General features: G+C 40.2%; 2 protein-coding genes across 2 annotated transcripts; both read left to right on the top strand.

Moving 5' to 3' along the window:
* The first annotated feature begins 1100 nt into the window (after positions 1-1100).
* Positions 1101-12424, top strand: serpinf2a (serpin peptidase inhibitor, clade F (alpha-2 antiplasmin, pigment epithelium derived factor), member 2a). Its single transcript, XM_052104313.1, has 8 exons — positions 1101-1195; positions 2122-2193; positions 2328-2520; positions 2685-2828; positions 3000-3188; positions 3336-3478; positions 3591-3795; positions 11460-12424. Exons 2-8 carry the CDS (start codon positions 2137-2139, stop codon positions 11903-11905), a joined length of 1377 nt encoding a protein of 458 aa, XP_051960273.1. The 5' UTR covers positions 1101-1195; positions 2122-2136; the 3' UTR covers positions 11906-12424.
* Positions 12425-12562: 138 nt separating this feature from the next.
* Positions 12563-21382, top strand: serpinf1 (serpin peptidase inhibitor, clade F (alpha-2 antiplasmin, pigment epithelium derived factor), member 1). The gene is made up of 8 exons (XM_052104314.1): positions 12563-12659; positions 15317-15380; positions 15458-15647; positions 15811-15966; positions 16913-17116; positions 17322-17461; positions 19148-19358; positions 20224-21382. Exons 2-8 carry the CDS (start codon positions 15318-15320, stop codon positions 20487-20489), a joined length of 1230 nt encoding a protein of 409 aa, XP_051960274.1. The 5' UTR covers positions 12563-12659; position 15317; the 3' UTR covers positions 20490-21382.
* Positions 21383-21579: the final 197 nt, after the last annotated feature.

The raw sequence follows: 21579 nt of genomic DNA, 5'->3' as shown, positions 1-21579 counted from the left end.
AATAAAAACATCAATTAATGATTAAATTATCTTCTTGATAATAATACTGTGTGTTGTAACTTAATATCACATCTGATGCATGTGCAAGTTTTGTTCAACCCCTGTGTTCTTACCAGACATTTTCTCAAGAAATCTAGAAAGCTATATATATTGATTTGGCGTCCTCTAGAGTCTAAAATAGAGTGATTGTAAAAGCAACAAGCAACAAGCATGCAACCAAGAATGTGTTTTTTTATTTTTGTCAACCAGTTAGTTGCAAGCCTAGAAGCACACTTTTAGTTTAGGATTATGTTTATTTTGATTTAGTTAAATGTTGAGTGTATGCTGTAAATTTATAACGATATAAAAAACGGAGGATTTTGAGATTTGTAAAGATATTTAATGTGAAGTACTCATCTATTCTAAACAATTAAATATAGACATACATTTGAATGTTGTTTTCTAGAAATTGGGCAGGTTTGCACAGAAGTTGTCAGTTGGATGTTTGACATTGAGTCTAACTAAGGATTCAAGGTTCTGCGTAGGTGGTGAACTGGACAAATAAATTCCATTTAAGGGCTTTGGAAATTGCAACTGCAACTAATTCTAGTACAATTACGGAGGCAAGATTTAATAGCATACTTTTCAACAAATCATTTTTCTTTTAAAAATACGAGAGATTTATAAATACACAGTTAGTTATAGATCATGTGTAATTTTGTTGTTGTTATTGTTCATGTCAAGGAGATTGGTTGGTAATTTAGTGGAATACCCTCATTGAACAAATTGAAATATTGTTTGTAATACTTTCAAATAATTATTTCTTTAAATATAATTTCTGAATACAATTGAAATCATTCCAAAAATGAAATATAAGGTTTGTAATGACTGTCATGATTTATTGGTCTGACATTATAAAACTGCTATCCTGTCAAAGTTTTTTTTTCCCCCTAACATAAACTAAATAAATAATTAACAATTTTATTTTAGCATCTGCACCTATTTTGGTGTCACATGTGGGGATTCTTTAGTTTGACCGTAGGTTCACATATATTCATATTTACATTTAAAACAAAATGGTGACACAAGTCAATGAAGGATAAAACATTAACCAGCTGCGCAGTGTCTGACAACATTTTACTCACAGTGATCTGTTCTGGAACTACATCATTCTCTCTCACCATATTTGTCACAATTTTCCTGCCATTTTGGTTTGGTAAGTTTAAATTTCAACTTCTTAAACAGTTCTGGACATTAGTTGACCATACAGCCAATAAGAAGGTTGAAATCTCCCTGATTTCTTTAGTTTAGCAGTGGCTTATTCCTAAATTAGCTGAAATTCAGGCATGCATGTGCAGATGTAGAAAATATTTGTAGAATGACTACAGCTATTATGAAATTTGTTTAGTGAATCAAAGACCTTTTATAAACCATGAGTCATTTCTGATTCTTTAGCAAATTATACTAAAACATGTCAAATCACTTAGTATCATAATTTATATAAAATAACTCTATTTTATGGCTGTGGAACATGTGTAATATGATGATTATTGTGGGTGATTATTTAAAAACATTGCTTCAAAACTGTCTTGTTTTGTGCTGACTCATGCAGACCTTGGGGAAACCCACCAACATATTTATGTTTAGTTCTCATATAATGTAATTGGGTTTTTCTTTGCATTTTATAATGGTTCTTGCAGTTTTATTAGATAAGTAATTTAAAATTGAGACTTTGGTCAAGAAGAAGTTGCTTATTTGCTAATTATTTTATTTAATTAAATTTAAATTTTTATCACATTAATTTATATTACTGAATCATTACTATTGTTGTTGTTGTTGTTTTGCTGTTATTACTTGATACATTGTTTACAGCTGAAAGAGTGTATTTTATGTAGTTTTTGTAGTGGTGGTGGTGGTGGTGGATTGAGTAGCACCTTATCTTCAAATGTGTGTAAACACCAGACCCAATTCTAATATTATATCAGTTAAAAGTACCAAAACATTTAAAAAAAATCAGTTATATGACTTGAAAAAAAATTATCTTACTGTGCAACATTATAACATGTGATAACATATAATTGCCAATTATTGTCTTTCTCTGAAGCTGTAACATTGGCAGATATTCATTATTGTATTTTCCAGGCCTACCGTAAAAACATGAAGCACTGCCTAGAAGTGCTTGCACTGCTCTGTGTCTTAAGGTTTGGACTTATGGTAAGAATCAGCTTCTTGACTAAACTCTCAAATGTAAAATTATAATCCTTGTCCATCCATGTCTCTCTATCTTTTTTCTAAAAAGCCCACACAGTCTTAAATCTAGCCATTTCTATGATTCTCTTCAAACTCAGGCTACTAATGCAACGGATAACGGCAAAGGGAATTGCAACGATATCTTAAGTCTGGAGGCTCAACGTGCAGTTGGTGGTGCAATGGTTAAACTTGGCTTGGAGCTTTTAAAAAATCTACAGCCTGGGCCTGAGCAACCAAATATAATTATATCTCCACTGAGTGTCTCTCTTGCTCTTGCTGAGCTTGCTTTGGGTAAGCAATTTAAGCATTTGATAGCATACTCATACAGACATCAGGGGGAGTTTGCCTAGAAAAGAAAGTTCTGTCATAATTTACTCTCCCTATTGCTGTAATTTTTGTGTGCACTAGATATGTCAATGCAAATGAAATGCAAAACTCTATCTGGTTTTAATTAGGAGCAAGAAACAAGACAGAGGAAAAGTTGTTAGAAGTGCTTCAGCCACAAGAGCTGACTAATTTTCATGAAACCTTAAGCTGTCTCCAAGAACAACTAACATCCAAGGCTGTCAAAATGGCATCCCGTCTCTACCTCAAACCAGGTGAGGATGTTTTTTTTCCTCAGTCAGGTTCAACCTGATATACAGTAACTGGAAGATGACATTGAGCTTCAGGATCAGAACAAAACATTTGCTAACTCACTTGAAATGCTATTCTTATTCAGGCTACTGGTGTCTTTTGTAGATTTTACAGTTGCTTATATCTTTGAAAAGGTTTTAGGGTGAACCAGGACTTTGTGGACAGATCTTTGCACTTGTATAAATCTGAACCTGCACAACTGACCTCCATTGAGGAAGTCAATCAATGGGTGGAAGAAGCCACCAAAGGTCGCATAACCAACTTCATGTCCACTCTTCCACCTAATATTGTTGTTATGCTGATAAACGCAATTCATTTTAAAGGTTGGTCCCATTCTGAAAGCAATCATGACTTAGTTTTGTTGCAAATAATCTATAACAGAAAGTAATAAAAAATTTATAGAAGTGAGTGGCAATGTAGCACCCTGTTTGATTTGCTATAAACACAAACATTTCACTTCTTACTCTTAGGGGAGTGGCAGTCTCGCTTTGATTCAAAGTTTACTGTAAAAGATATCTTCTACATTGACAAAAAAACTTCTGTGAAGGTGGACATGATGATGGGATCTAAATATCCACTCAGTATGTATGTAGACAGAAAGGATGGCACACAGGTACCCCATTTTCTACTTATTTTGTAATTAATCTTGATTTTTTTCTTTATTTATTAGTAGTATTTTTTATTTTATTTTTTTTAAATGGTTGGTGTTTGTCCATCCCCCTTAGGTTGCAAGGTTCCCTTTCCAAGGAAATATGAGTCTTTTGGTGATAATGCCACTGCCATCACATGGAAATTTGTCAACTGCGGCTGCCAAGCTCAACATATCAGACCTGTATGAACATCTCCCAAGTGAGAAGTCTATGCATGTGAAACTACCCAAATTTAAACTTGAGTACCGACAGGATCTGCGACAAGCACTCACAAGCATGGGTAAGGTACAAGAGCCTGTTCCCCTTCTGTCACTCACTCGACGTTGTGTCGAATGAAGTGACACAAGGGAACTTCCTTGGACGCCGAATCGTAACTCTGAACCTGAGAAAAAGCCAATGTCAATTTGGCAAATAGAATTTGCATGCCCACACCGGACATATGGGTATAAAGGGAAGCGGGGCAGCGAATGCCAGTCAGAATATTTCTTCGGATCCGAAGGGTTGTGCAGCAAGCAGCTGAGTTCACTCATGTTCTACTCACCTCTACAAGCCCTTGGCGAGCAGGCGGGGCGCGGGGCGCGCTGGTTGAGCGGCGCCGCGGCATGATGTGTGAAATTGCCTCCGTCTGCTTCTTCACTGCCGAGAACTGCTGGCCGAAGTTGTTGATGAAAAGAGCAAGCTCGACCCAGTTCAGAGCATCTCTTTTCATGGCATGGCAGTCTCAATGACAGCGCGGCTCACCAACGAGTGCTCAGGTGCCTCGCTCGCTTCGAGCCCGGCACAGCAGTTCCTCTAAAACAATTCCAAAGGCTCCTGGGGCTTATGGCATCCTCAGCCACGGTCACGCCGCTCGGGTTGATGCATATGAGACCGCTACAGCAATGGCTACAGACTCGAGTCCCGAGATAAAATGTTGGGGGGGACAATAAACATAACAATTCTCAAGAACAATTTTTTAAAGGGGACACCAAGGGTTTTTTTGTTGTTGCCCCGTTTGCGTTTGTATTATTTTATTTCTTAAACAATTATTTTAAGAATATATCATTATATTATTTACATTACACATATTTTAATTATATTTTAGGGGGGGACAACCCTCAGATAGGGGGGTCCTGACCCCCCCGACCCCCCGCGATTTCCGCCTATGCATGTGACAATCACCCCTTCCTACGTCATACTTTCAACCCTTGGACAGACCTCTGCTTTCTATGACCGGAGTCCCCCTGCAGCAGGTGTTCAGACGTGTTGTGGTAACCACAGACACCTCTCGACAGGGTTGGGGTGCCGTGTGCAAGGGGTGCGCTGCCGCTGGCCCCTGGAAAGGACCCCAGCAGTTTTGGCACATCAATTGCCTAGAGTTGATGGCTGTAATTCTTGCCCTATGGAAGTTTCTACAAATAATCCGAGACAGCACAGTTCAGTCAGTGCTTCTATTCTTATAGGTGAGGCTGGAGGGGAGGCTGTCCCCCTCCACCTTGAAGGTGTATGTAGCTGCTATCGCAGCCCACCACGACGCAGTAGATGGCAAGTCCCTTGGTAAGCACGACTTGATTATCAGGTTCCTGAAAGGTGCTCAGAGACTGAATCCTTCCCGACCTAGCCTGTTCCTCTCTTGGAATCTCTCAGTGGTCCTCTCGGGCCTTCAGAGACCCCCTTTGAGCCACTTGATTCAGTTGAGCTCAAGGCCCTCTCCTTGAAGACAGCCCTCCTGATCGTGCCTCTATCAAGAGGGTTGGAGACCTGCAGGCATTCTCTGTCAGCGACACCTGCCTGGAGTTTGGTCTGGCGCTTTCTCACATTATCTTGAGACCCTGACCGGGCTACATGCCCAAGGCTCCTACGACCCCTTTCAGGGACCAGGTCGTGAACCTGCAAGCGCTGCCTCGGGAGGAGTCAAACACAGCCCTTTTGTTGCTGTGTCCAGTGCGTGCTTTGCGTACCTATTAGGACCGCACGCAGAGTTTTAGATGTTCTGAGCAGCTCTTTGTCTGCTTTGGCGGACGGCGGAAAGGGAACGCCGTCTCCAAACAGAGGTTAGCCCACTGGATCGTTGATGCTATTGCCTTAGCCTATCACACCCAGGCCATACCAGCCCCCTTGCGGGTTCGAGCACACTCTACTAGAAGTGTGGCATCCTCGTGGGCACTGAGCCATGCCACCTCCCTAGCAGACATTGCAGAGCAGCGGGCTGGGCAACACCCAATACCTTTGCCAGGTTTTACAATCTCAGGGTTGATGCGGTCTCATCCCGTGTCAGGTACGAGCCGGTAGAACTCGTAATGCGGCACAACCGACCAGGTTTTCCGCTTGCACCTTGCGCCCTTCACCAAGTTGATCCAGTGCGCCTACTGTTTCTCCTCCCTAGCCCTCAGGCCCGCGAATTCAGCGGAGAAATTTGTGGCCAGACCCACTACGAGTCTCAATGCTCTGTACTGGGCTCAGGCTCCACGGGAATAGTTCCCTCTTCAGGCTAACTCCCCGTGATGTATTTTCCGCGGTACGGTCCCCCTTGTCAGCAGACTCGTGTTTCCCCCAGGCAGTCCCGCTGCCCCGGCCGCTGTGCTTGTAGAGTCCCCTCTCATTAGGCTGGACCTACCACCACGCCATATCCCACGTTCGGCTTCACAACCCTCGTGGTGTATTTACCTCCCCCTGAAACTGGGCAGGGCGTGGCCTCCGCAGGGTCTTTTCCTCCTGAAAGAATAGGAAATTTGCGGACCAGTCAGGTACCTTGCCTCCAGCCTCACCTGCAGCCCGGCACGCCAGCACTGATGAGTCTGAAGATGCCCTCTTAGGCCTCTTCCTCAGTCTCTAAATCCGCCCCCTGCCGGATGTGCAGAGCAGGGTAAGGGCTTCGAGTCTTCTCTCAGCACCATGGCCTCGGGACGTCCCCCTGCTCCCCCCCAGGGAAAGACCGACTTAATTTTCCCCAGCCACTTTACGTCCTATGTGAGAGACATAGTGAAAAGAAGGCCGCGGCTGCTGGGCTTGCTCCCATGCTCAGAGGTGCGGGAAACCTAAGGTTTGTATGCAAAAAGAAAAGAAAGAGTTGGGGGCGTTGGGGAGGGCTATGTGCAGTCTGCACATGCACCTCTAGCACGCAATAGCCTGCTATGCACCTGTTTCGACAGTCACGTAACACGGTCAGTGTGTGGCGCTTTTCTATGGACACCATGTGTCACTTCATTCGACACACCGTCGAGTGAGTGACAGAAGGGAAATGTCATGGTTACTGTCATAACCTCCGTTCCCCGAGGGAAGGAACGAGACGTTGTGTCCCTCCTGCCACAGCTCTAGACCTAGCACTGTGAATGGCCGTGCTTCCTTTTTGGCTCCTCAGTGCAAAATCCTGACTGGTATTCGCTGCCCCGCTTCCCTTTATACCTGTATGTCCATGGCGGGGCATGCAAATTCTGTCTGCCAACTTGACATTGGCTTTTTCTCAGGTTCAGAGGTATGATTCGGCGTCCAAGGAAGACCCCTTGTGTCACTTCATTTGACACAACGTCTCGTTCCTTCCCTCGGGGAACGGAGGTTACGACAGTAACCATGATGTTTTTGATTTACTTTTTGCTGTGAATTTATCACAACTTGACAGTTATACAGCATGTGGTATAACATACCCTTAATAAGGTTAAGTCCTATTTTGTCCATCCACATGAAGTTGATCAATGTTGTTGTGAAGTGAGAGATCACAGTTCAGAAAAAAGAACTGTAATAATCCTGTTATTTATATAAAGAGTGTAGTTTAATACCAAGGGAGCTCTAAAAAACCTGGAACAAGCTATCCTTTAGGATGCAATCATTTCAATGGCATCTACTCGGCTAGAGCAGGCTTCCATGAAAGTGTGCCAAATGGAGGCTGTCATCTTTGCAAATGGGCACTCAGTTCCAGGATGGGCTGCCATGTCACTCATCAATAGCAGCAGATAAGGGAAAATATTGGGGAATATGTGAAAAAGTAAATTTCACATTTTTAAAAGCCCTTCAAAAACAACCTGTAACTTGGAAAGGATGTAGTATAATTAAATTAACTAATTTCAATTGAAAGTTTCTTGAAGAAGAAAAAAATGGTTGGAAAACACTTTTAAAGGTCTGTCAATAGACCTTATTCACAGAAGCACCATCTTTGATTTTTGATGGGAATGACAACAAAGCTGTGCGGGATAGACCTACACTATATTTAAAAGGCCATTCAACACTAAACTACGTTTTCTGAGATTTTACCAGATGTTACATATTATAGAAAAAATGTAAGAATCCATAAATTAACATTATAAGAGGAAAGTGGTTAATTTATGGATTTTTCTTTTGCACTATTTTCATGTTTCGGGTTAAAAATCAACATCGAGTCAACGTCACACGATGTGACACTTCCATGTACAACAGTGCATCATCGCTTCATAAGTGTCTCATAATTATTAATGGGAATGCGTGGCCTTAACCTTTGAGAACGTACTGTCTCATAATTCTTAATTAAAACATATAACCAGCACTTCAAACTCTCAAGCGCTTCAATTGAGAGAGTTAATAGTACTGGGACGTGTGTGTTTAAGACTGCATAGCCTCCCCGCAATGCTCACAGAGGGACAGGAAAAGCTTTCAATCAATTGCAAAACCTTTTAAATGTTTGTGCACATGCATTTATAACTGTGGGTGATTTCAAGATATGCAGTGAGTTGGACTGGGGCCAGGGCCGGCTCAGGCCAGATTTTCAACTGGCGCCACAAAGATCAAAATCACTGAGGGTGCTTTTGAAAATAGTGGGGGCGCTCTGAATAAAGTGATGTATCGTATTTACAATTTTTTTTATAGATTCAATAATGTTTAAATGCTACTAAAACAATATAATGTCCACATATAATAAGGATCCGATTATACTACAATCGCGTAGCGCTAGTGCTCAATATATGGGTAGAGGGGCGCACAGTCGTCGCAAGAGGGCGCACTTCCGACAAAAAAACTCTTGTCGCCCATGCCATGAACCGGGCCTGATTGGGGCTCGTTTGAGTCGCAGTTTACATTGATTGTCCCACACACAAACGCTATCGATCCATCCATCCATCTCTCCATCTACCCTTAATGTGAGTGTGTTAACCGATCTAATCATTTACTGTATATTTGTAAATAAGTCTCAAAAGTTATTAAAGTGTAAAAAAAAAAAAAAATGACGTGGCATTTATTTGTGCATTAAATTACAGATATAAAATGACCAGTGTGATTCTGTGTAATGTATTGAGCTTTACAAAAAAAATTATTTGTTCATTTTGTTAGGGGCATTTGTTAGAATAGTTAATGCTGTTAAATGTGTTAGTTGAAATAAAGTTGACTGAGTTGGATCAGATCTCAGCACACTGAAAAATATCTTTTCAAGCAGTTTCAGTACACACATGAGTTGTGGAAAATTAGATGCGATCTAGGAGCTTTTTGACAGCTTTATACAGTGCACGTCATTGAAGAGAAGGTAAGTCTATACCTTACACCTAGTTTCCCTTACAGCTTGTTATTCCTGTGTTTTAATTTCTGTCAAAAATCATAGATGGTGCTACTGTGAATAAGGTCTATATGGAGAAACGTCTCGGGTTATGTAATATAACCCTTGTTCCCTGAAAAAAGCGAAACGAAATACTGCGCTGAGAAAAGTGCTTTGGGAACAATCCTACATTGTGACCAGCTGTGAATATGTGTGTAACACGTCAATGAACATTGACCGGAATTTATAGCCTCGGCTGGTGAGATCATTGGATGCACCTGTGGCCAGGCTATAAATAGACGCATCACCAGCGTGTCGTCAGCTATATTTTTTTCTGAAGAGCAGTCCTGGGACATCCCAGTGCGGCAAAGAAGCGCAGCATCTCGTTCTGCTTTTTTCAGGGAACAAGGCTTACTCTACGTATCCTGAGACGTTCCCTTTACAAAAAGCTTCACTAGGATGCTGCGCTGAGAAAAGCACTTTGGGAATGAGAATACCCACGCCACCGCACTGAGGCTGTCCGGACACCTACGATTCTCTGAAGGGCACTCCGTCCATCAAGGCGTGGCAAGCCGAAGTGGTGGCCACATAGAGTGGCGGGGCATAAGCCTGCTGACGGTTCTTCCTGCAGAGAGTCCAGAACTGAAGCGATCTGGCAGTTAACTGGTTCTGCAATATGAACTTTTAATAAAGGGAAACGCATACAGGCGCATTCTGGGCCTAGTACAACCTTGACCTAGCCTGACTTCGCTCAGGGTATTCTTAGTGGACTCGATTCTAGCGGGAGACAGTTGGGCCCGCATTGTGATCGAACTCCTTACGGTCCCCCAAAAGACAGTGTTCAGAGTGGGAGAGAGCACTCTTTTCTTGGCGTTGAGCCTCAACCCCAGAGAAACTAGATGAGCTAAGACTATATCCCTGTGCTGAACTGCCAGTTCCTGGAACTGCGCTAGATCAGCCAGTTGTCTATGTAATTCAGAATGCGGATGCTCCAGAGTCGCAAAGGAGCTGGCACTGCATCCTGCATTTGTGAATGTGCGGGTAAAAAGGGCTAGGCCGAATGGAAGAACCCAATACTGGAAGGTTCGCCCCCGAAAGTGAACCTCAGGAACTTCCTGTGTTGTGGCAGAACTTCTAATAGAAGAAGTGCAACATGAGATCAATGGTGACCAGCCAAACGTGATGTTGGGCTTGTGACACGATCGTCTCGATAGGCAGCATCTTGGGCTTGAACACCCAGACTGGGCAGTTCAAGCCTTAAGATCTAAGGTCAGACGCAACCTCCACCACTCCTTGGGAACCAGGATGTATTTGCTGTAATAACCTGACTTTCTCTCTGGAAAGAGAACACGTTCTGTTGCCCCTTTAACTAAGAGATTTTGCAGTTCGTTCCACAGTAGACATGCCTGATCCGGTTTACGGTAGGGGAGACCACGCCATTGAAACACGGAGGGCGGCGAGCGAATTGAATCTGTTGCCCTTTTCTACTGATCTTAGGACCCACGTAAAATATCTGAAAAAAGTTTCTACGCTGCCAGGTTCTCAGAGATGGGTATTAATTTTTTAACACTTCCTGTTGAAGGGTTGTCGAGTGTTCTGCGTCCTGGATAAATGCAGAAAGCAGCGAAACAGCCAACTTTTTGATGGGAACCTCTACCTCTCGAAACACCGAAGGTGGCGGGAATGGAGAGGTTTCGTGGGGGTACCGGGTTGGCGAAGTGGTGCACTTCGAGGGGAGCTACCCCCAAAAGACTAGGCGCAAGACCATCAGGGTTTCTTTCTTTTAGAAATTAGGGTCCTGAGGTCTTGCTTTGGGGGCTGTTGAGGGCGACGAGACTGTCCCCAGTCACTGCGAGTGGGAGCACAACTCGCCACACTTTGCTTTCGAGCCTCGCTTCTAACAGGACCGGGGCGGGTCTGGGTGGGCAACGGACCCGCCCCCTGAGTGCGGCTAGGAAAGAACTGCCCGAAGGCTTCCTCGTGGCTTTTCGCCTCCTGGAACTTGGAGATAACTGAACTCATAGCATCTCCAAATAGATCAGAAGGTGAAACCGGGGCATCAAGGAGGAAAACTTTATCCTTGTCCTTGATGCCCGATAGGTTGAGCCAAAGGTGCCTCTCCACGCTGACCAAGGCAGACATTGCCTTGGTCAGCACAGACATTGGATGCACCTGGCCACAAGGCAGACATTGGATGCACCTGGCCACAGGTGCATCCAATGATCTCGCCAGCCGAGGCTATAAATTCTGGTCAATGTTCATTGACGTGTTACACACATATTCACAGCTGGTCACAATGTAGGATTGTTCTCAAAGCGCTTTTCTCAGGGCAGCATCCTAGTGAAGCTTTTTGTAAAGGGAACATGCTTTTTGCCATAGGGTGTGGTTCCAGCATATACCAGCAAGGGATAATGGGACCTGCTGACCTGCAAATTCCTGATCCCTAGTTTTACCCACACTCTTTCTTTCAGGTCTGGGCTTGCTGTTTACTGGGCCTGAACTATCCAGAATCGCACATGGCCCATTAGTGGTTTCGGGAGTACAACATGCCTCAAGCATGGAGCTGAGTGAGGAGGGTGCCGAGGCCTCAGCCGCGACCTCCGTTACACTGGTGCGCACTGTTCCTACTTTTGCAGTCAACAAGCCATTCATCTTTGTGCTGGTCGATGATGCTTCCTACACACCTCTCTTCCTGGGTATGGTCACCAACCCAAACCCTGGAGCGACAGCTGAACAAAGTGATGAGCCTAAAACTGAAACTGAAAGCAGCATGACAGGAAACAATGCAGCCCCGAAGGATGGAACACTAAGTGATGGCCCGCATTGGGAAAACATGCTAAGTTACGTGTTAAATATGTGGAAGGATACAGTTCCTCAGCAGTTCCTCGGACATCAAGAGATGGAGAATGGGAACTAAAGGAGAGATGTGCATGGATCTATCCATATTACAGACTTTGCCGACTGTAATGTGCTTTTGTAAAAATCCATGGTGTTGCTGTTAATGGCCTGCAACTCTTGAATACATTAGATGACCATAGAACTGATTCAGAACTTATTCTGACCATTGTCTGAATAAGGTCAATAGACTTTGTTAAGTCAGAAAAATTAATTGGCTGGGGAAAAGTAATATTAACCAGTTGGAGAATTGTACTAAAATTAAACAAGAGGTGCAGGTGTACACAGTTGCACATTTAATTCAATAGATACATCATAAAGCAAAATCCTAAAGATGATAATGAGTAATATCAAGCAACATACAGCATACTTAAAAGGGGGACCTCACCATGTACTCTAAAAAAATACACCATGTTTTGGCAAATGTTTGTTGTGGAGAAGTATTAATCAAAGTGTATCTCACATCCTCACTTAGCATTTCTTTATGCTAAAAGGGTATATCAAATAAATTTAAACAAAACATAAATGTTAACGCCTTTGCGTCCTTCCTTAGGAACAGTAAATGCAATGACGTTATAAATTTGGATAATAAAATAGGTACTTCTGCTAAATTCGCAGTAAAGATTTTATCATCAGAAGTTCAGACCTCCTTCTGCCGTCAGCTATGGGTGGGACTGTTCACTAAAACACTGTGCTGAAGCGTCTGCTCGGCACAGTTGGTGGAGACATCTTTGAGCTGAGTTTCTGCACGGGACAGTGGTGAAAGTAAAAATCAGGTCAGTCCCGTTAAATCAAAAATCAACATACCAGTGTTTTCATTATCTAAAACTAACAACTTTTTTCTTTACATTAATGTTTTTTTCCTGAGCAGTTTCTTCTCTTCTTCTTCTCTTTTTAAAAGTACCCTAAAGACATGTTTTTTATAAGTGTATGACTCCTGTATAATTTACAATATAAACAAAACATCTCTTTTGTTTCATTGTTTGTTTTAGTTGTTCAAATGCAAAGCAACTGCTTAATTGTTTCCAAAATTATTAACAGTAACTATTAGTTCAAATGATTATTTCATTCTGAATGAATAGTTTCTAAAATGTGTCTTTTTCCAATTGTATGTACAGTTACTTGCAATGCGAATCAGAAGTCAGAGCTCAGCACAAATTATGCTGTGGATTTGGAGCTATGGTCTTTAACTGCGTGGCAGAGACAGTGAGGGAGCCTGGAGATGAATGTGAAAAAAAAAAAAAAAAGAAAGAAAGAAAAGAAAAACTAGTGCTGTAAGGTGTATTTTTTTCCCCTGATGGACATGAACTCAGGAAGAAACTTGTAGACAACTTTAATGACAACCAGATGTGCTGAAGGAAAATTAGATTTTGTTTTTGAAAGAGTGCCTGTTGTAGGCCTTTTTGGAAAACTGCTATAGGACCTTCTCCATTCCTTGAAACTGAGCCTGCAGTAAACTGTGTCAAGTGTTATGTAAAGGCTGCACTGTTAAAAATGTAACTTTTAACGGTAAAAGACTGTAAAAATGCTACAGAAAAGAAATTACAAAAATTTATTAACAAGGATTAACTGTAAAATGTACAGTAAAGAAATTTCATGTATTAAATTATTGTTAAAATTGCAGTAAAAACAATAATCGTGCGTTCCCAGAATTCCCTGCGTGACCCATCATATTTCTTTATAGTTTATGGGAATAGATATGCTTCTTATTATTTTGAATATCAGTTACATACTTCGGGGTGTTCTGTGTTATATTTGATATAGTTTAGTTAATGTTATTGCATTATTTTAATATCACATGTGTTACTCTGATGGTGTTTAGTGTTTGTGTGAGTGACACTGCGTGCTCTCTCTACATGTTTATTGGTCACTTTTTTCTGGAAAAGTCACTTTTGATGAATTTCATGTCATCATGTGCTCTTCTGTAATTGTTATGGTGATGAACAATACCTTATCAAGTAAAAAGCAGATTTTACCGTTTCAGTAGATTAATATTAAGTTTATGATGTTTTTTTTTTTACTGTAAATTTAACAGAACATTTTTTTACAGTGCAAATTACAACAGTTAAAATTTAATTGTAAAAACAACAGGAAAATTCATAGTTTATTACATAGTTTATAGGGCATTACACAGTTATTAATATTTGTGTTATACACTCAATTACCACTTTATTAGGAACACCTGTACACCTACTTTATGTGATTATCCAATCAGCCAATCATGTGGTAGCAATGCAATACATAAAATCATGCAGATACAGGTCAGGAGCTTCAGTTAATTTTCACATCAACCATCATAATGGGGAAAAATGTGATCTCAGTGATTTCGTTCATGGCATAATTGTTGGTGCCAGATGGGCTGGTTTGAGTATTTTTGTAACTGCTGATATTCTGTAATTTTTGCACACTTTTATGCATTGCACTGCTGCCACATGACTGGGTGATTAGATAATCTCATGAATAAGTGGATGTAACGGTGTTCCTAATGAAGTCCTCATTGAGTGTATTTTCTGGTGGAAGTATTGCATTTAATGATTTTACTTACATAATATACAAGTTTATTGAATGTTTGTGTTATTAATATTTGTATCATGTGGTTTTATAAAAGCAATAAGGCATAAGAGGCCGTGCTATATTGTGAATATAGTTACTGCTGAAGGATGTTGCTAAGCAGATCAAATAACCTCAAAATCTAAATTTAGACATTGCATTCAATGATCTCATGGATCAGGAATATTTTGCAGTGTATAGTTACAAACAGAGGTTTAGGAAAGTACAACGATAGATTTGTTTAGTAGTTTTGGGAGAAAATAAAATCAAAGGTGTATTTTACCCTGGGGGGCCTTTAGTCCTGTTGTACCCTACATTGTTTTGTACTTACTTTCAGATTATGAAGAACAATCTTGATTGTTCTGTCAACTAGACTAGTTTTAGATTGGACATTAGATAGTAGTAGATTTGATTTCTTACTAATTATTGCCAAAATTATTGCCATTGGTGATTTCAGGGTGAGCTTGACATCAGGGTGGGCCTGAAAACTTTCTGCATGTTTTACAATAGAGGGTGAAACCCCCTTACAAAAACAAAGAGTTCTGAAAAACTTGCTGCACACTTGCTGGAAATTCACCACTCATTATTTTTACATGCAAATTAGTTTTGCGGCAAACTCTTAATTGTCACAATAGTTGCTGCAGGTTCACCACAACTGGTGAACCTGCAGCAAACCACATTTGCAGTAAATTGCCAGCTCTTGCTAGGAAATTTGTAGCAAGTTTGTCATAACTCTAGAAATTTTGTAAGGGCCAGTCTGTTATCATATGGTATATGTCACAAAAATGTCATGCAAACAACATCTCATCTTAACTGATTAATAATTATGTGTGTGTGTTTGTGCCTATCTTTAAAGGCATCTGAGTTTCTTTGTATGTTTCAGGATGAAGAAGATAGCTCTGCTGTTTGGTTTATGGAGTCTTCTCTCCATCTCACATGCTCAGTTGGTAAGGTCTCCATGAGTTCTTAGATAGCACCTCATCTTCGTCATTCTCTGGGCTTTAACTTTCCACTCGCTCCACAGACAGATAATACAGAGGCTGAAGGTGAGGAAGAGGTGGTTGATCTTTTTACCACACCACGCACCAAGCTTGCTGCTGCAACCTCTGATTTTGGCTACAACCTGTTTCGTCAGCTGGCTGCACGTGACCCAAAGGCCAGCGTCTTCCTGTCACCCATGAGTATATCAGCAGCTTTCACACAGCTCTCAATGGGTGAGGCGTGTTCTCCACAAGTTAAAGCAAGCAGTGCTACTCTTACTACAGTACAGGGTCAATTCATAGCAGTCTTGAAATCAGAAATCAGCCTTCTGTGATCCAAAAGAATAACAAAAGGACGTACCCCAGTCTTAGATTTGGTATTTTTTATCTGTCGTAGGGGCATCTGAACGAGCTGAGAAACAGATTTACAGGGCCCTGCGCTACCACACCCTGCAAGACAGTCAGCTCCATGACACTTTGAGAGACCTTCTCGCCTCGCTCAGGGCATCTGCCAAGGGCTTCAACTCTGCAGAACGCATCCTTTTGGCTAGGAGTGAGTGCTTGTGGTTTGTGTCCACAAGAGAATAAAATGTTTTTTAGTTAAAGGGTTAGTTCTCCCAAAAATGAAAATTATCCATAATTTACTCACCCTCAAGCCATCCTAGTTGTATATAACTTTCTTCTTTCAGCTAAACACAATCAGAGTTATATGAAAAAAATAGTCATCCAAGCTTAATAATCGGGATGGTACCTTAGATTTTGAAGCCCAAAAAAGCACATCCATCCATCCATCCAAAAATGGCTCCAGGGGGTTAATAAAGGCCATCTGATGCGAAGCGATGCATTTTTGTAAGAAAATATCCATGTTTATAACTTTATAAAATATAATCACTGGCTTCCGGTAATGGCCGCACGTGCATATCTAGTAGACGGAGAGTAAGGGAGACATGGTGGTGCTCATGCAGGTAATGCCAATAGAGGCTGAGAGTGTTTGCTGCCATGAATGGATGATTGGAATGACTGGATAGATGAACGAACACACCATTTTAAGACTAATACAAATCTACATTATAGCTAAAACAACTAAATTATTTTCGCCATTTTCCTTTGCTGGAAAGAACGCGTGCTTCTGCATTCATCATTGCTCAACGGAGCTCAAACGCTGGAACTCGACTCTATTGTTATAAAGTTATAAATATGGATATTTTCTTACAGCCCTTTATTAACCCCCTGGAGCCGTATGGATTATTTTTTTGATGGATGGATGTGCTTTTTTGGGCTTCAAAATCTAAGGTACCATTCATACCGATTATAAAGCTTGGAAGAGCCAGGGAATTTTTTTATATAACTCTGATTGTGTTTGGCTGAAAGAAGAAAGTCAAATACAACTAGGATGTCTTGAGAGTGAGTAAATTATGGGATCATTTTCATTTTGGGGTGAACTAACCCTTTAATTGAAAAGAGCTGTGCATATTTTCATTTGTCCCTGTTTGTTTCAGAGCTCCGTCTTAAACTGGAATACCTCAACAATGTAGAGAAGCATTATGGGATACGGCCTCAAACTCTAGCAGGTGGACCCCGGGACCTCAAAACTGTTAATGATTGGTTTAAACAACAGACTGGAAGAAAAGTAGAAGAAGTCCTTCCCGCCCCTCTCCCTCGTAACACAGCTGTTCTGCCTGTGGGAGCAGCCTTTTTCAAGGGTAAATGGGTTTCTCTTGTCTTGAGTGATGTACTTTAAACCTAGCAGCATTTGCTTCCACAAGTGTTGTTTTGCTAATTCTAAAATGGCAAGTACTGAGACACTTTTTATTCATTGAGTGTCTCAGTACATCTTTTCCATGTTTCCGGCTACTGGACTGCAGTCAAAAGCTCTGTTATGAGTACTTGTATTTGCTCTTTTTGCAGGTAAATGGATAACTAGGTTCAGCAAGTCTAACAAAATGGAGAACTTCCAAATAGATGGTGAAGCGCCAGCTCTCATACCCATGATGGAGCAAGAAAATTACCCAGTGAAGATGGGCGTTGACTCTGACCTTGGCTGCACAGTACGACTACCGGTTTTATGCATCTACTAATATGATACAGGACATATTATGTTATAATATAAGGTTATACAGTGGGTACGGAAAGTATTCAGACCTCCTTAAATTTTTCACTCTTTGTTATATTGCAGCCATTTGCTAAAATCATTTAAGTTAATTTTTTTCCTCATTATTGTACACACAGCACCCCATATTGATAGAAAAACACAGAATTGTTGACATTTTTGCACATTTATTAAAAAAGAAAAACTGAAATATCACATGGTCCTAAGTATTTTGTTTTCAGTATTCAGTATTTTGTATTTTGTTCTAAGTATTCAGACCCTTTGTTCAGTATTTAGTAGAAGCACCCTTTTGATCTAATACAGCCATGAGTCTTTTTGGGAAAGATGCAACAAGTTTTTCACATCTGGATTTGGGTATCCTCTGCCATCCCTCCTTGCAGATCCTCTCCAGTTCTGTCAGGTTGGATGGTAAACGTTGGATGGACAGCCATTTTCAGGTCTGAAAAATAATTTTCCATCGCAAAATGCAGGTCTGACATGTAGGTGTTGCTCTAATGCATTTTAGCCCTCATCGATATGCTCGTCCTTAGACATTCAGTCTAATATTCTGTTCATGCACCACCCCCTTTGTTTCATTCAATATCTTGGTCTCTGAGTGGACTAGAAGCTCAATATAGGTGTCATTAGAAATCTGAGATTCTCCCTTTTGTGATGATATACATATTTTGTTTTGTACATCTTGGATATAACATTGGATTATTCACCCAAACAAGGTTACAGACAAGTAAAAACAATAGCTAATTTTGTACAAAACTACATAAGGTAAAAGCATATTCAATCTTTTTGGCTGCTTGGTGCTTACAGCTGCATAGATTGGCACATAAAAAAGAGGATTGTATTTTATGTCTTACAGATATCATATTTCACTTTGTGATTCTTTTTAAAATCTTTTGAACTGTGGTATAAGGGCAACAAAATAAACTGTATAGTCAGACTCATGAGAGCTTTTGTTTTACATATATATGACTTGTCTACTTAAGTGCCATGTGAAAGCCTTTTTTCAAATGAATATTTCTACCATATTACCTAAAGGTGGAGCTTTTTTCGACGCAAATGTTTTCAGCCCTTATTTTATTTTTATTAAGGCAAAATGGATGGTATTATGTGAATAGTTTAGATTCTAAGTTTCCAAATGTTACCCCATATGCCTGTATACAGGGAATTGAAAGTTTTAAGCGTAAACTTATTTTGCGATATACCGTCCCAATGGATCAACCAGCTGGTCCATAGAGTTTATTAAAGAACAAGCCGAAATTAATTGAATATGAAAAATAACTTTTTTGTTTGTTTGTTTACAAACAGCTGATAGCTAGCCTTTTGGTGAATAACAACTTAAATATTTAAGTCTGTTCCTTCCAAAAAGTTATATTATGGTTTCAGTAGAATTATAGTGCACAAACCATATGGACTACTTAAATATTTTTGGTCACTGTCTGCTTTTGTATTATGGTAAAGAGCAGATTGGATTATCAGCAAGATACCTCCATTGGTGTTCCAAGAACAAATTGGGTTTGAGCAAAGTTGTAAATAGTACATAGAATGCTGTTTGTCACTATAGTAGTATACTGTATCAATAACCATTCAGTGACCATGTCTGTTTTTTCTCTCCATCCTTTTATTACAGGTAGCACAGGTTCCTATGGAGGATGGAGTAAGCATGTATTTCTTCTTGCCAGATGAGGTGACTCAGAATCTGACTTTAATAGAGGAGGCTCTATCGGCTGAATTTGTCCAGGACCTCTCCAATACCCTCCACACAGTGCAGGTGTTGCTCACCCTGCCTGTTATCAAAATCAGCTACAGCACAGATCTGCTGTCCTCCCTCTCTGACCTGGGTGAGAGATGACCGACATTCTAGCTTTTCATTATACATTGTGCAATATAGTGAGGCTAGTTTGTCATTTAGATTATGCAGGATATTTTTATAAGAGGTTCATAATTTACTTATTGTCTCTTTTATTCATTTTTACATAGTATAATTCACCACCAGTGGTCCATGTTCTTTCCTGTTCTTTGCAGACAGATTGATATGTAAAAAAAAATATTCTAAATGAATGGCCTTAGCTTAATCACTTAAACTGTGATACCAGTTTGATATGCAAACAAATCCAAACGTGTTGCAAGACACAGAGTTACAATCCAGGCATTGGTCTAATAAAACTTGAAGGCAGTCTAACAGGCAAACAAATCAGCCAAAAAATAAATCCAATAGCATGGGTCGAGAGAAACAGGATAGGTAATCCAAAAAGTAAACACGACAAACTGTAAAATGAATGTTCTGTAAGGCAGTGAAATAACTGTCAATACTTCACAACATGATGTTACTTTTATTTATTTGGCAGATGCTTTTATCCAAAGTGACTTACAGTGCACTTATTACAGGGACAATACCCCAGAGCAACCAGAAGTTAAGTGCCTTCCTCAAGGACACAATGGTGGTGGTTGTGTGGATTGAACTGGCAACCTTGTGATTACCAGTGATGTGCTTTAGCCCACAATGCCACCACCACAAACACATGTTACAAACACATGTCCGTTTTACAGAAAAGACAGGAAGTAAGGCAAGTTCAATATTCTGGTGACAGCACCCTCTGGTGGTGGGATGAGTGATCCATAGACTGAGATGTGACAGGCATTAAAAAAGTAAAAAAAATAAATAAATAAAAAATTATATATCTTTATATCTTCTTCTTTTTTCAGGTCTCTCTGAATGGTTGGCAGAAACAGACCTTATCAAAATTACCAGTCAGCCTGTCAAGTTAAATGCTGTCGGTCATAAGGTTGTCATGGAGACAGCTCCAGAGGGTACACAGTATGCCAGCACTACCCCTAATACTAAAGGCCAATCACTGGATCTAGCTTACCGTGTGGACCGGCCATTCATCTTTCTAGTCAGAGATGAGCCATCAGGGGCACTTCTATTCATTGGAAAAGTGCTCAGTCCCCGTGACCTGAAAAGGGTATGAGACAGACACAAGTATACATGCATAAACACAAAACAAAGAAATGTTTATACATAAGAGCATTAACTTTATATGAGCTAACTTTAGGTTAAAGTCTAAACAAGAAGTTATGAAACAAATTGGTTTTTTCAGAATATGATCTGAACAGTAACTGTCAGATTTTTCTTGAATATGCTCAAATTCAGAGAAAATGGATTGTGAAAATTTCAGTAACTAATTAAATCAACCACAAAAAGTAAATTTGAAGCCATTTGAATTAGTTTCAGTTGATTTATTACAATTATTGCATTTTGCCATTGGAGGGCAGAAGAGCTCAAACCAATACTTTACATTCTTCAACTTATGCAACCATTTGTTGCAAGATTTCACCACAGTTTATCTTCATATGAACATTGTCAACATGCATATGCAATTTAAAGTCATTCTCAAGAATAAATTGGTATGTGCACACATTTAGTCAAGCTACACATTTCTTATAAACGTGGGCCACTTTTTCTCTTCATAATGGACATTTCATGGATAAACTCAGTGTAAATGTTTCTTCTCACTGGATTTTAGCCATACAATTTGCATTAGTTATGCCACATATTTACATGACGCTCATAAATCTGACTTATCGCATTTTGGCAAAAAATCCCACAAGTGTCAACAGCTGCTAATATGCCTATGAAGTGCATGTTTTTAATGGCCATCTTATTTTGTTTCACATTTTATTTTTGAGTGTTCAATACGTTTATTACATGGCTTTAATTTACATCCCTAAACAATGTTTAAATTGAACTCAAATTAAGTAGTTAACATTCCTATATGTACATTTGCTACCAGCAAGGAAATTCAGAATGTGTATATTATAACTAAAAAATAAATAAACAATTAAATGAAGAACAAATTGAAAATCTTCCTGACCCTTGGCTTTTATTTATTTATTAAGTGCTTGTCTTACTAATGACATGTATACACTGTTCCTATATACAATGCTCCTAATAAAGTGCCCAGTGTGGTCTTCAGCTGTTGTAGCCCATCTGCCTCAAGGTTTGATGGGTTGTGCATTCTGAGATGCTATTCTGCTCACTACAATATTAGAGAGTGATTA

This window comes from Xyrauchen texanus, chromosome 34 (genome assembly GCF_025860055.1).
Source record: "Xyrauchen texanus isolate HMW12.3.18 chromosome 34, RBS_HiC_50CHRs, whole genome shotgun sequence".
Lineage (NCBI taxonomy): Eukaryota > Metazoa > Chordata > Actinopteri > Cypriniformes > Catostomidae > Xyrauchen > Xyrauchen texanus.
Note: the sequence above shows the minus strand (reverse complement) of the source record. Positions and strands in the feature narration are given on the sequence as shown.

What these genes read in the sequence shown, in the direction of transcription:
- serpinf2a (XM_052104313.1), top strand. Translation starts at nt 2,137, where the DNA reads ATGAAGCACTGCCTAGAAGTGCTTGCACTGCTCTGTGTCTTAAGGTTT. An exon ending in TCTTAAGGTTTGGACTTATG is followed by an intron (nt 2,194 to 2,327) that starts GTAAGAATCAGC and finishes CTTCAAACTCAG; the next exon opens with GCTACTAATGCAACGGATAA. An exon ending in ACAAGCACTCACAAGCATGG is followed by an intron (nt 3,796 to 11,459) that starts GTAAGGTACAAG and finishes TCTTTCTTTCAG; the next exon opens with GTCTGGGCTTGCTGTTTACT.
- serpinf1 (XM_052104314.1), top strand. Translation starts at nt 15,318, where the DNA reads ATGAAGAAGATAGCTCTGCTGTTTGGTTTATGGAGTCTTCTCTCCATC. An exon ending in TTTCACACAGCTCTCAATGG is followed by an intron (nt 15,648 to 15,810) that starts GTGAGGCGTGTT and finishes TATCTGTCGTAG; the next exon opens with GGGCATCTGAACGAGCTGAG. An exon ending in ACGCATCCTTTTGGCTAGGA is followed by an intron (nt 15,967 to 16,912) that starts GTGAGTGCTTGT and finishes TGTTTGTTTCAG; the next exon opens with AGCTCCGTCTTAAACTGGAA.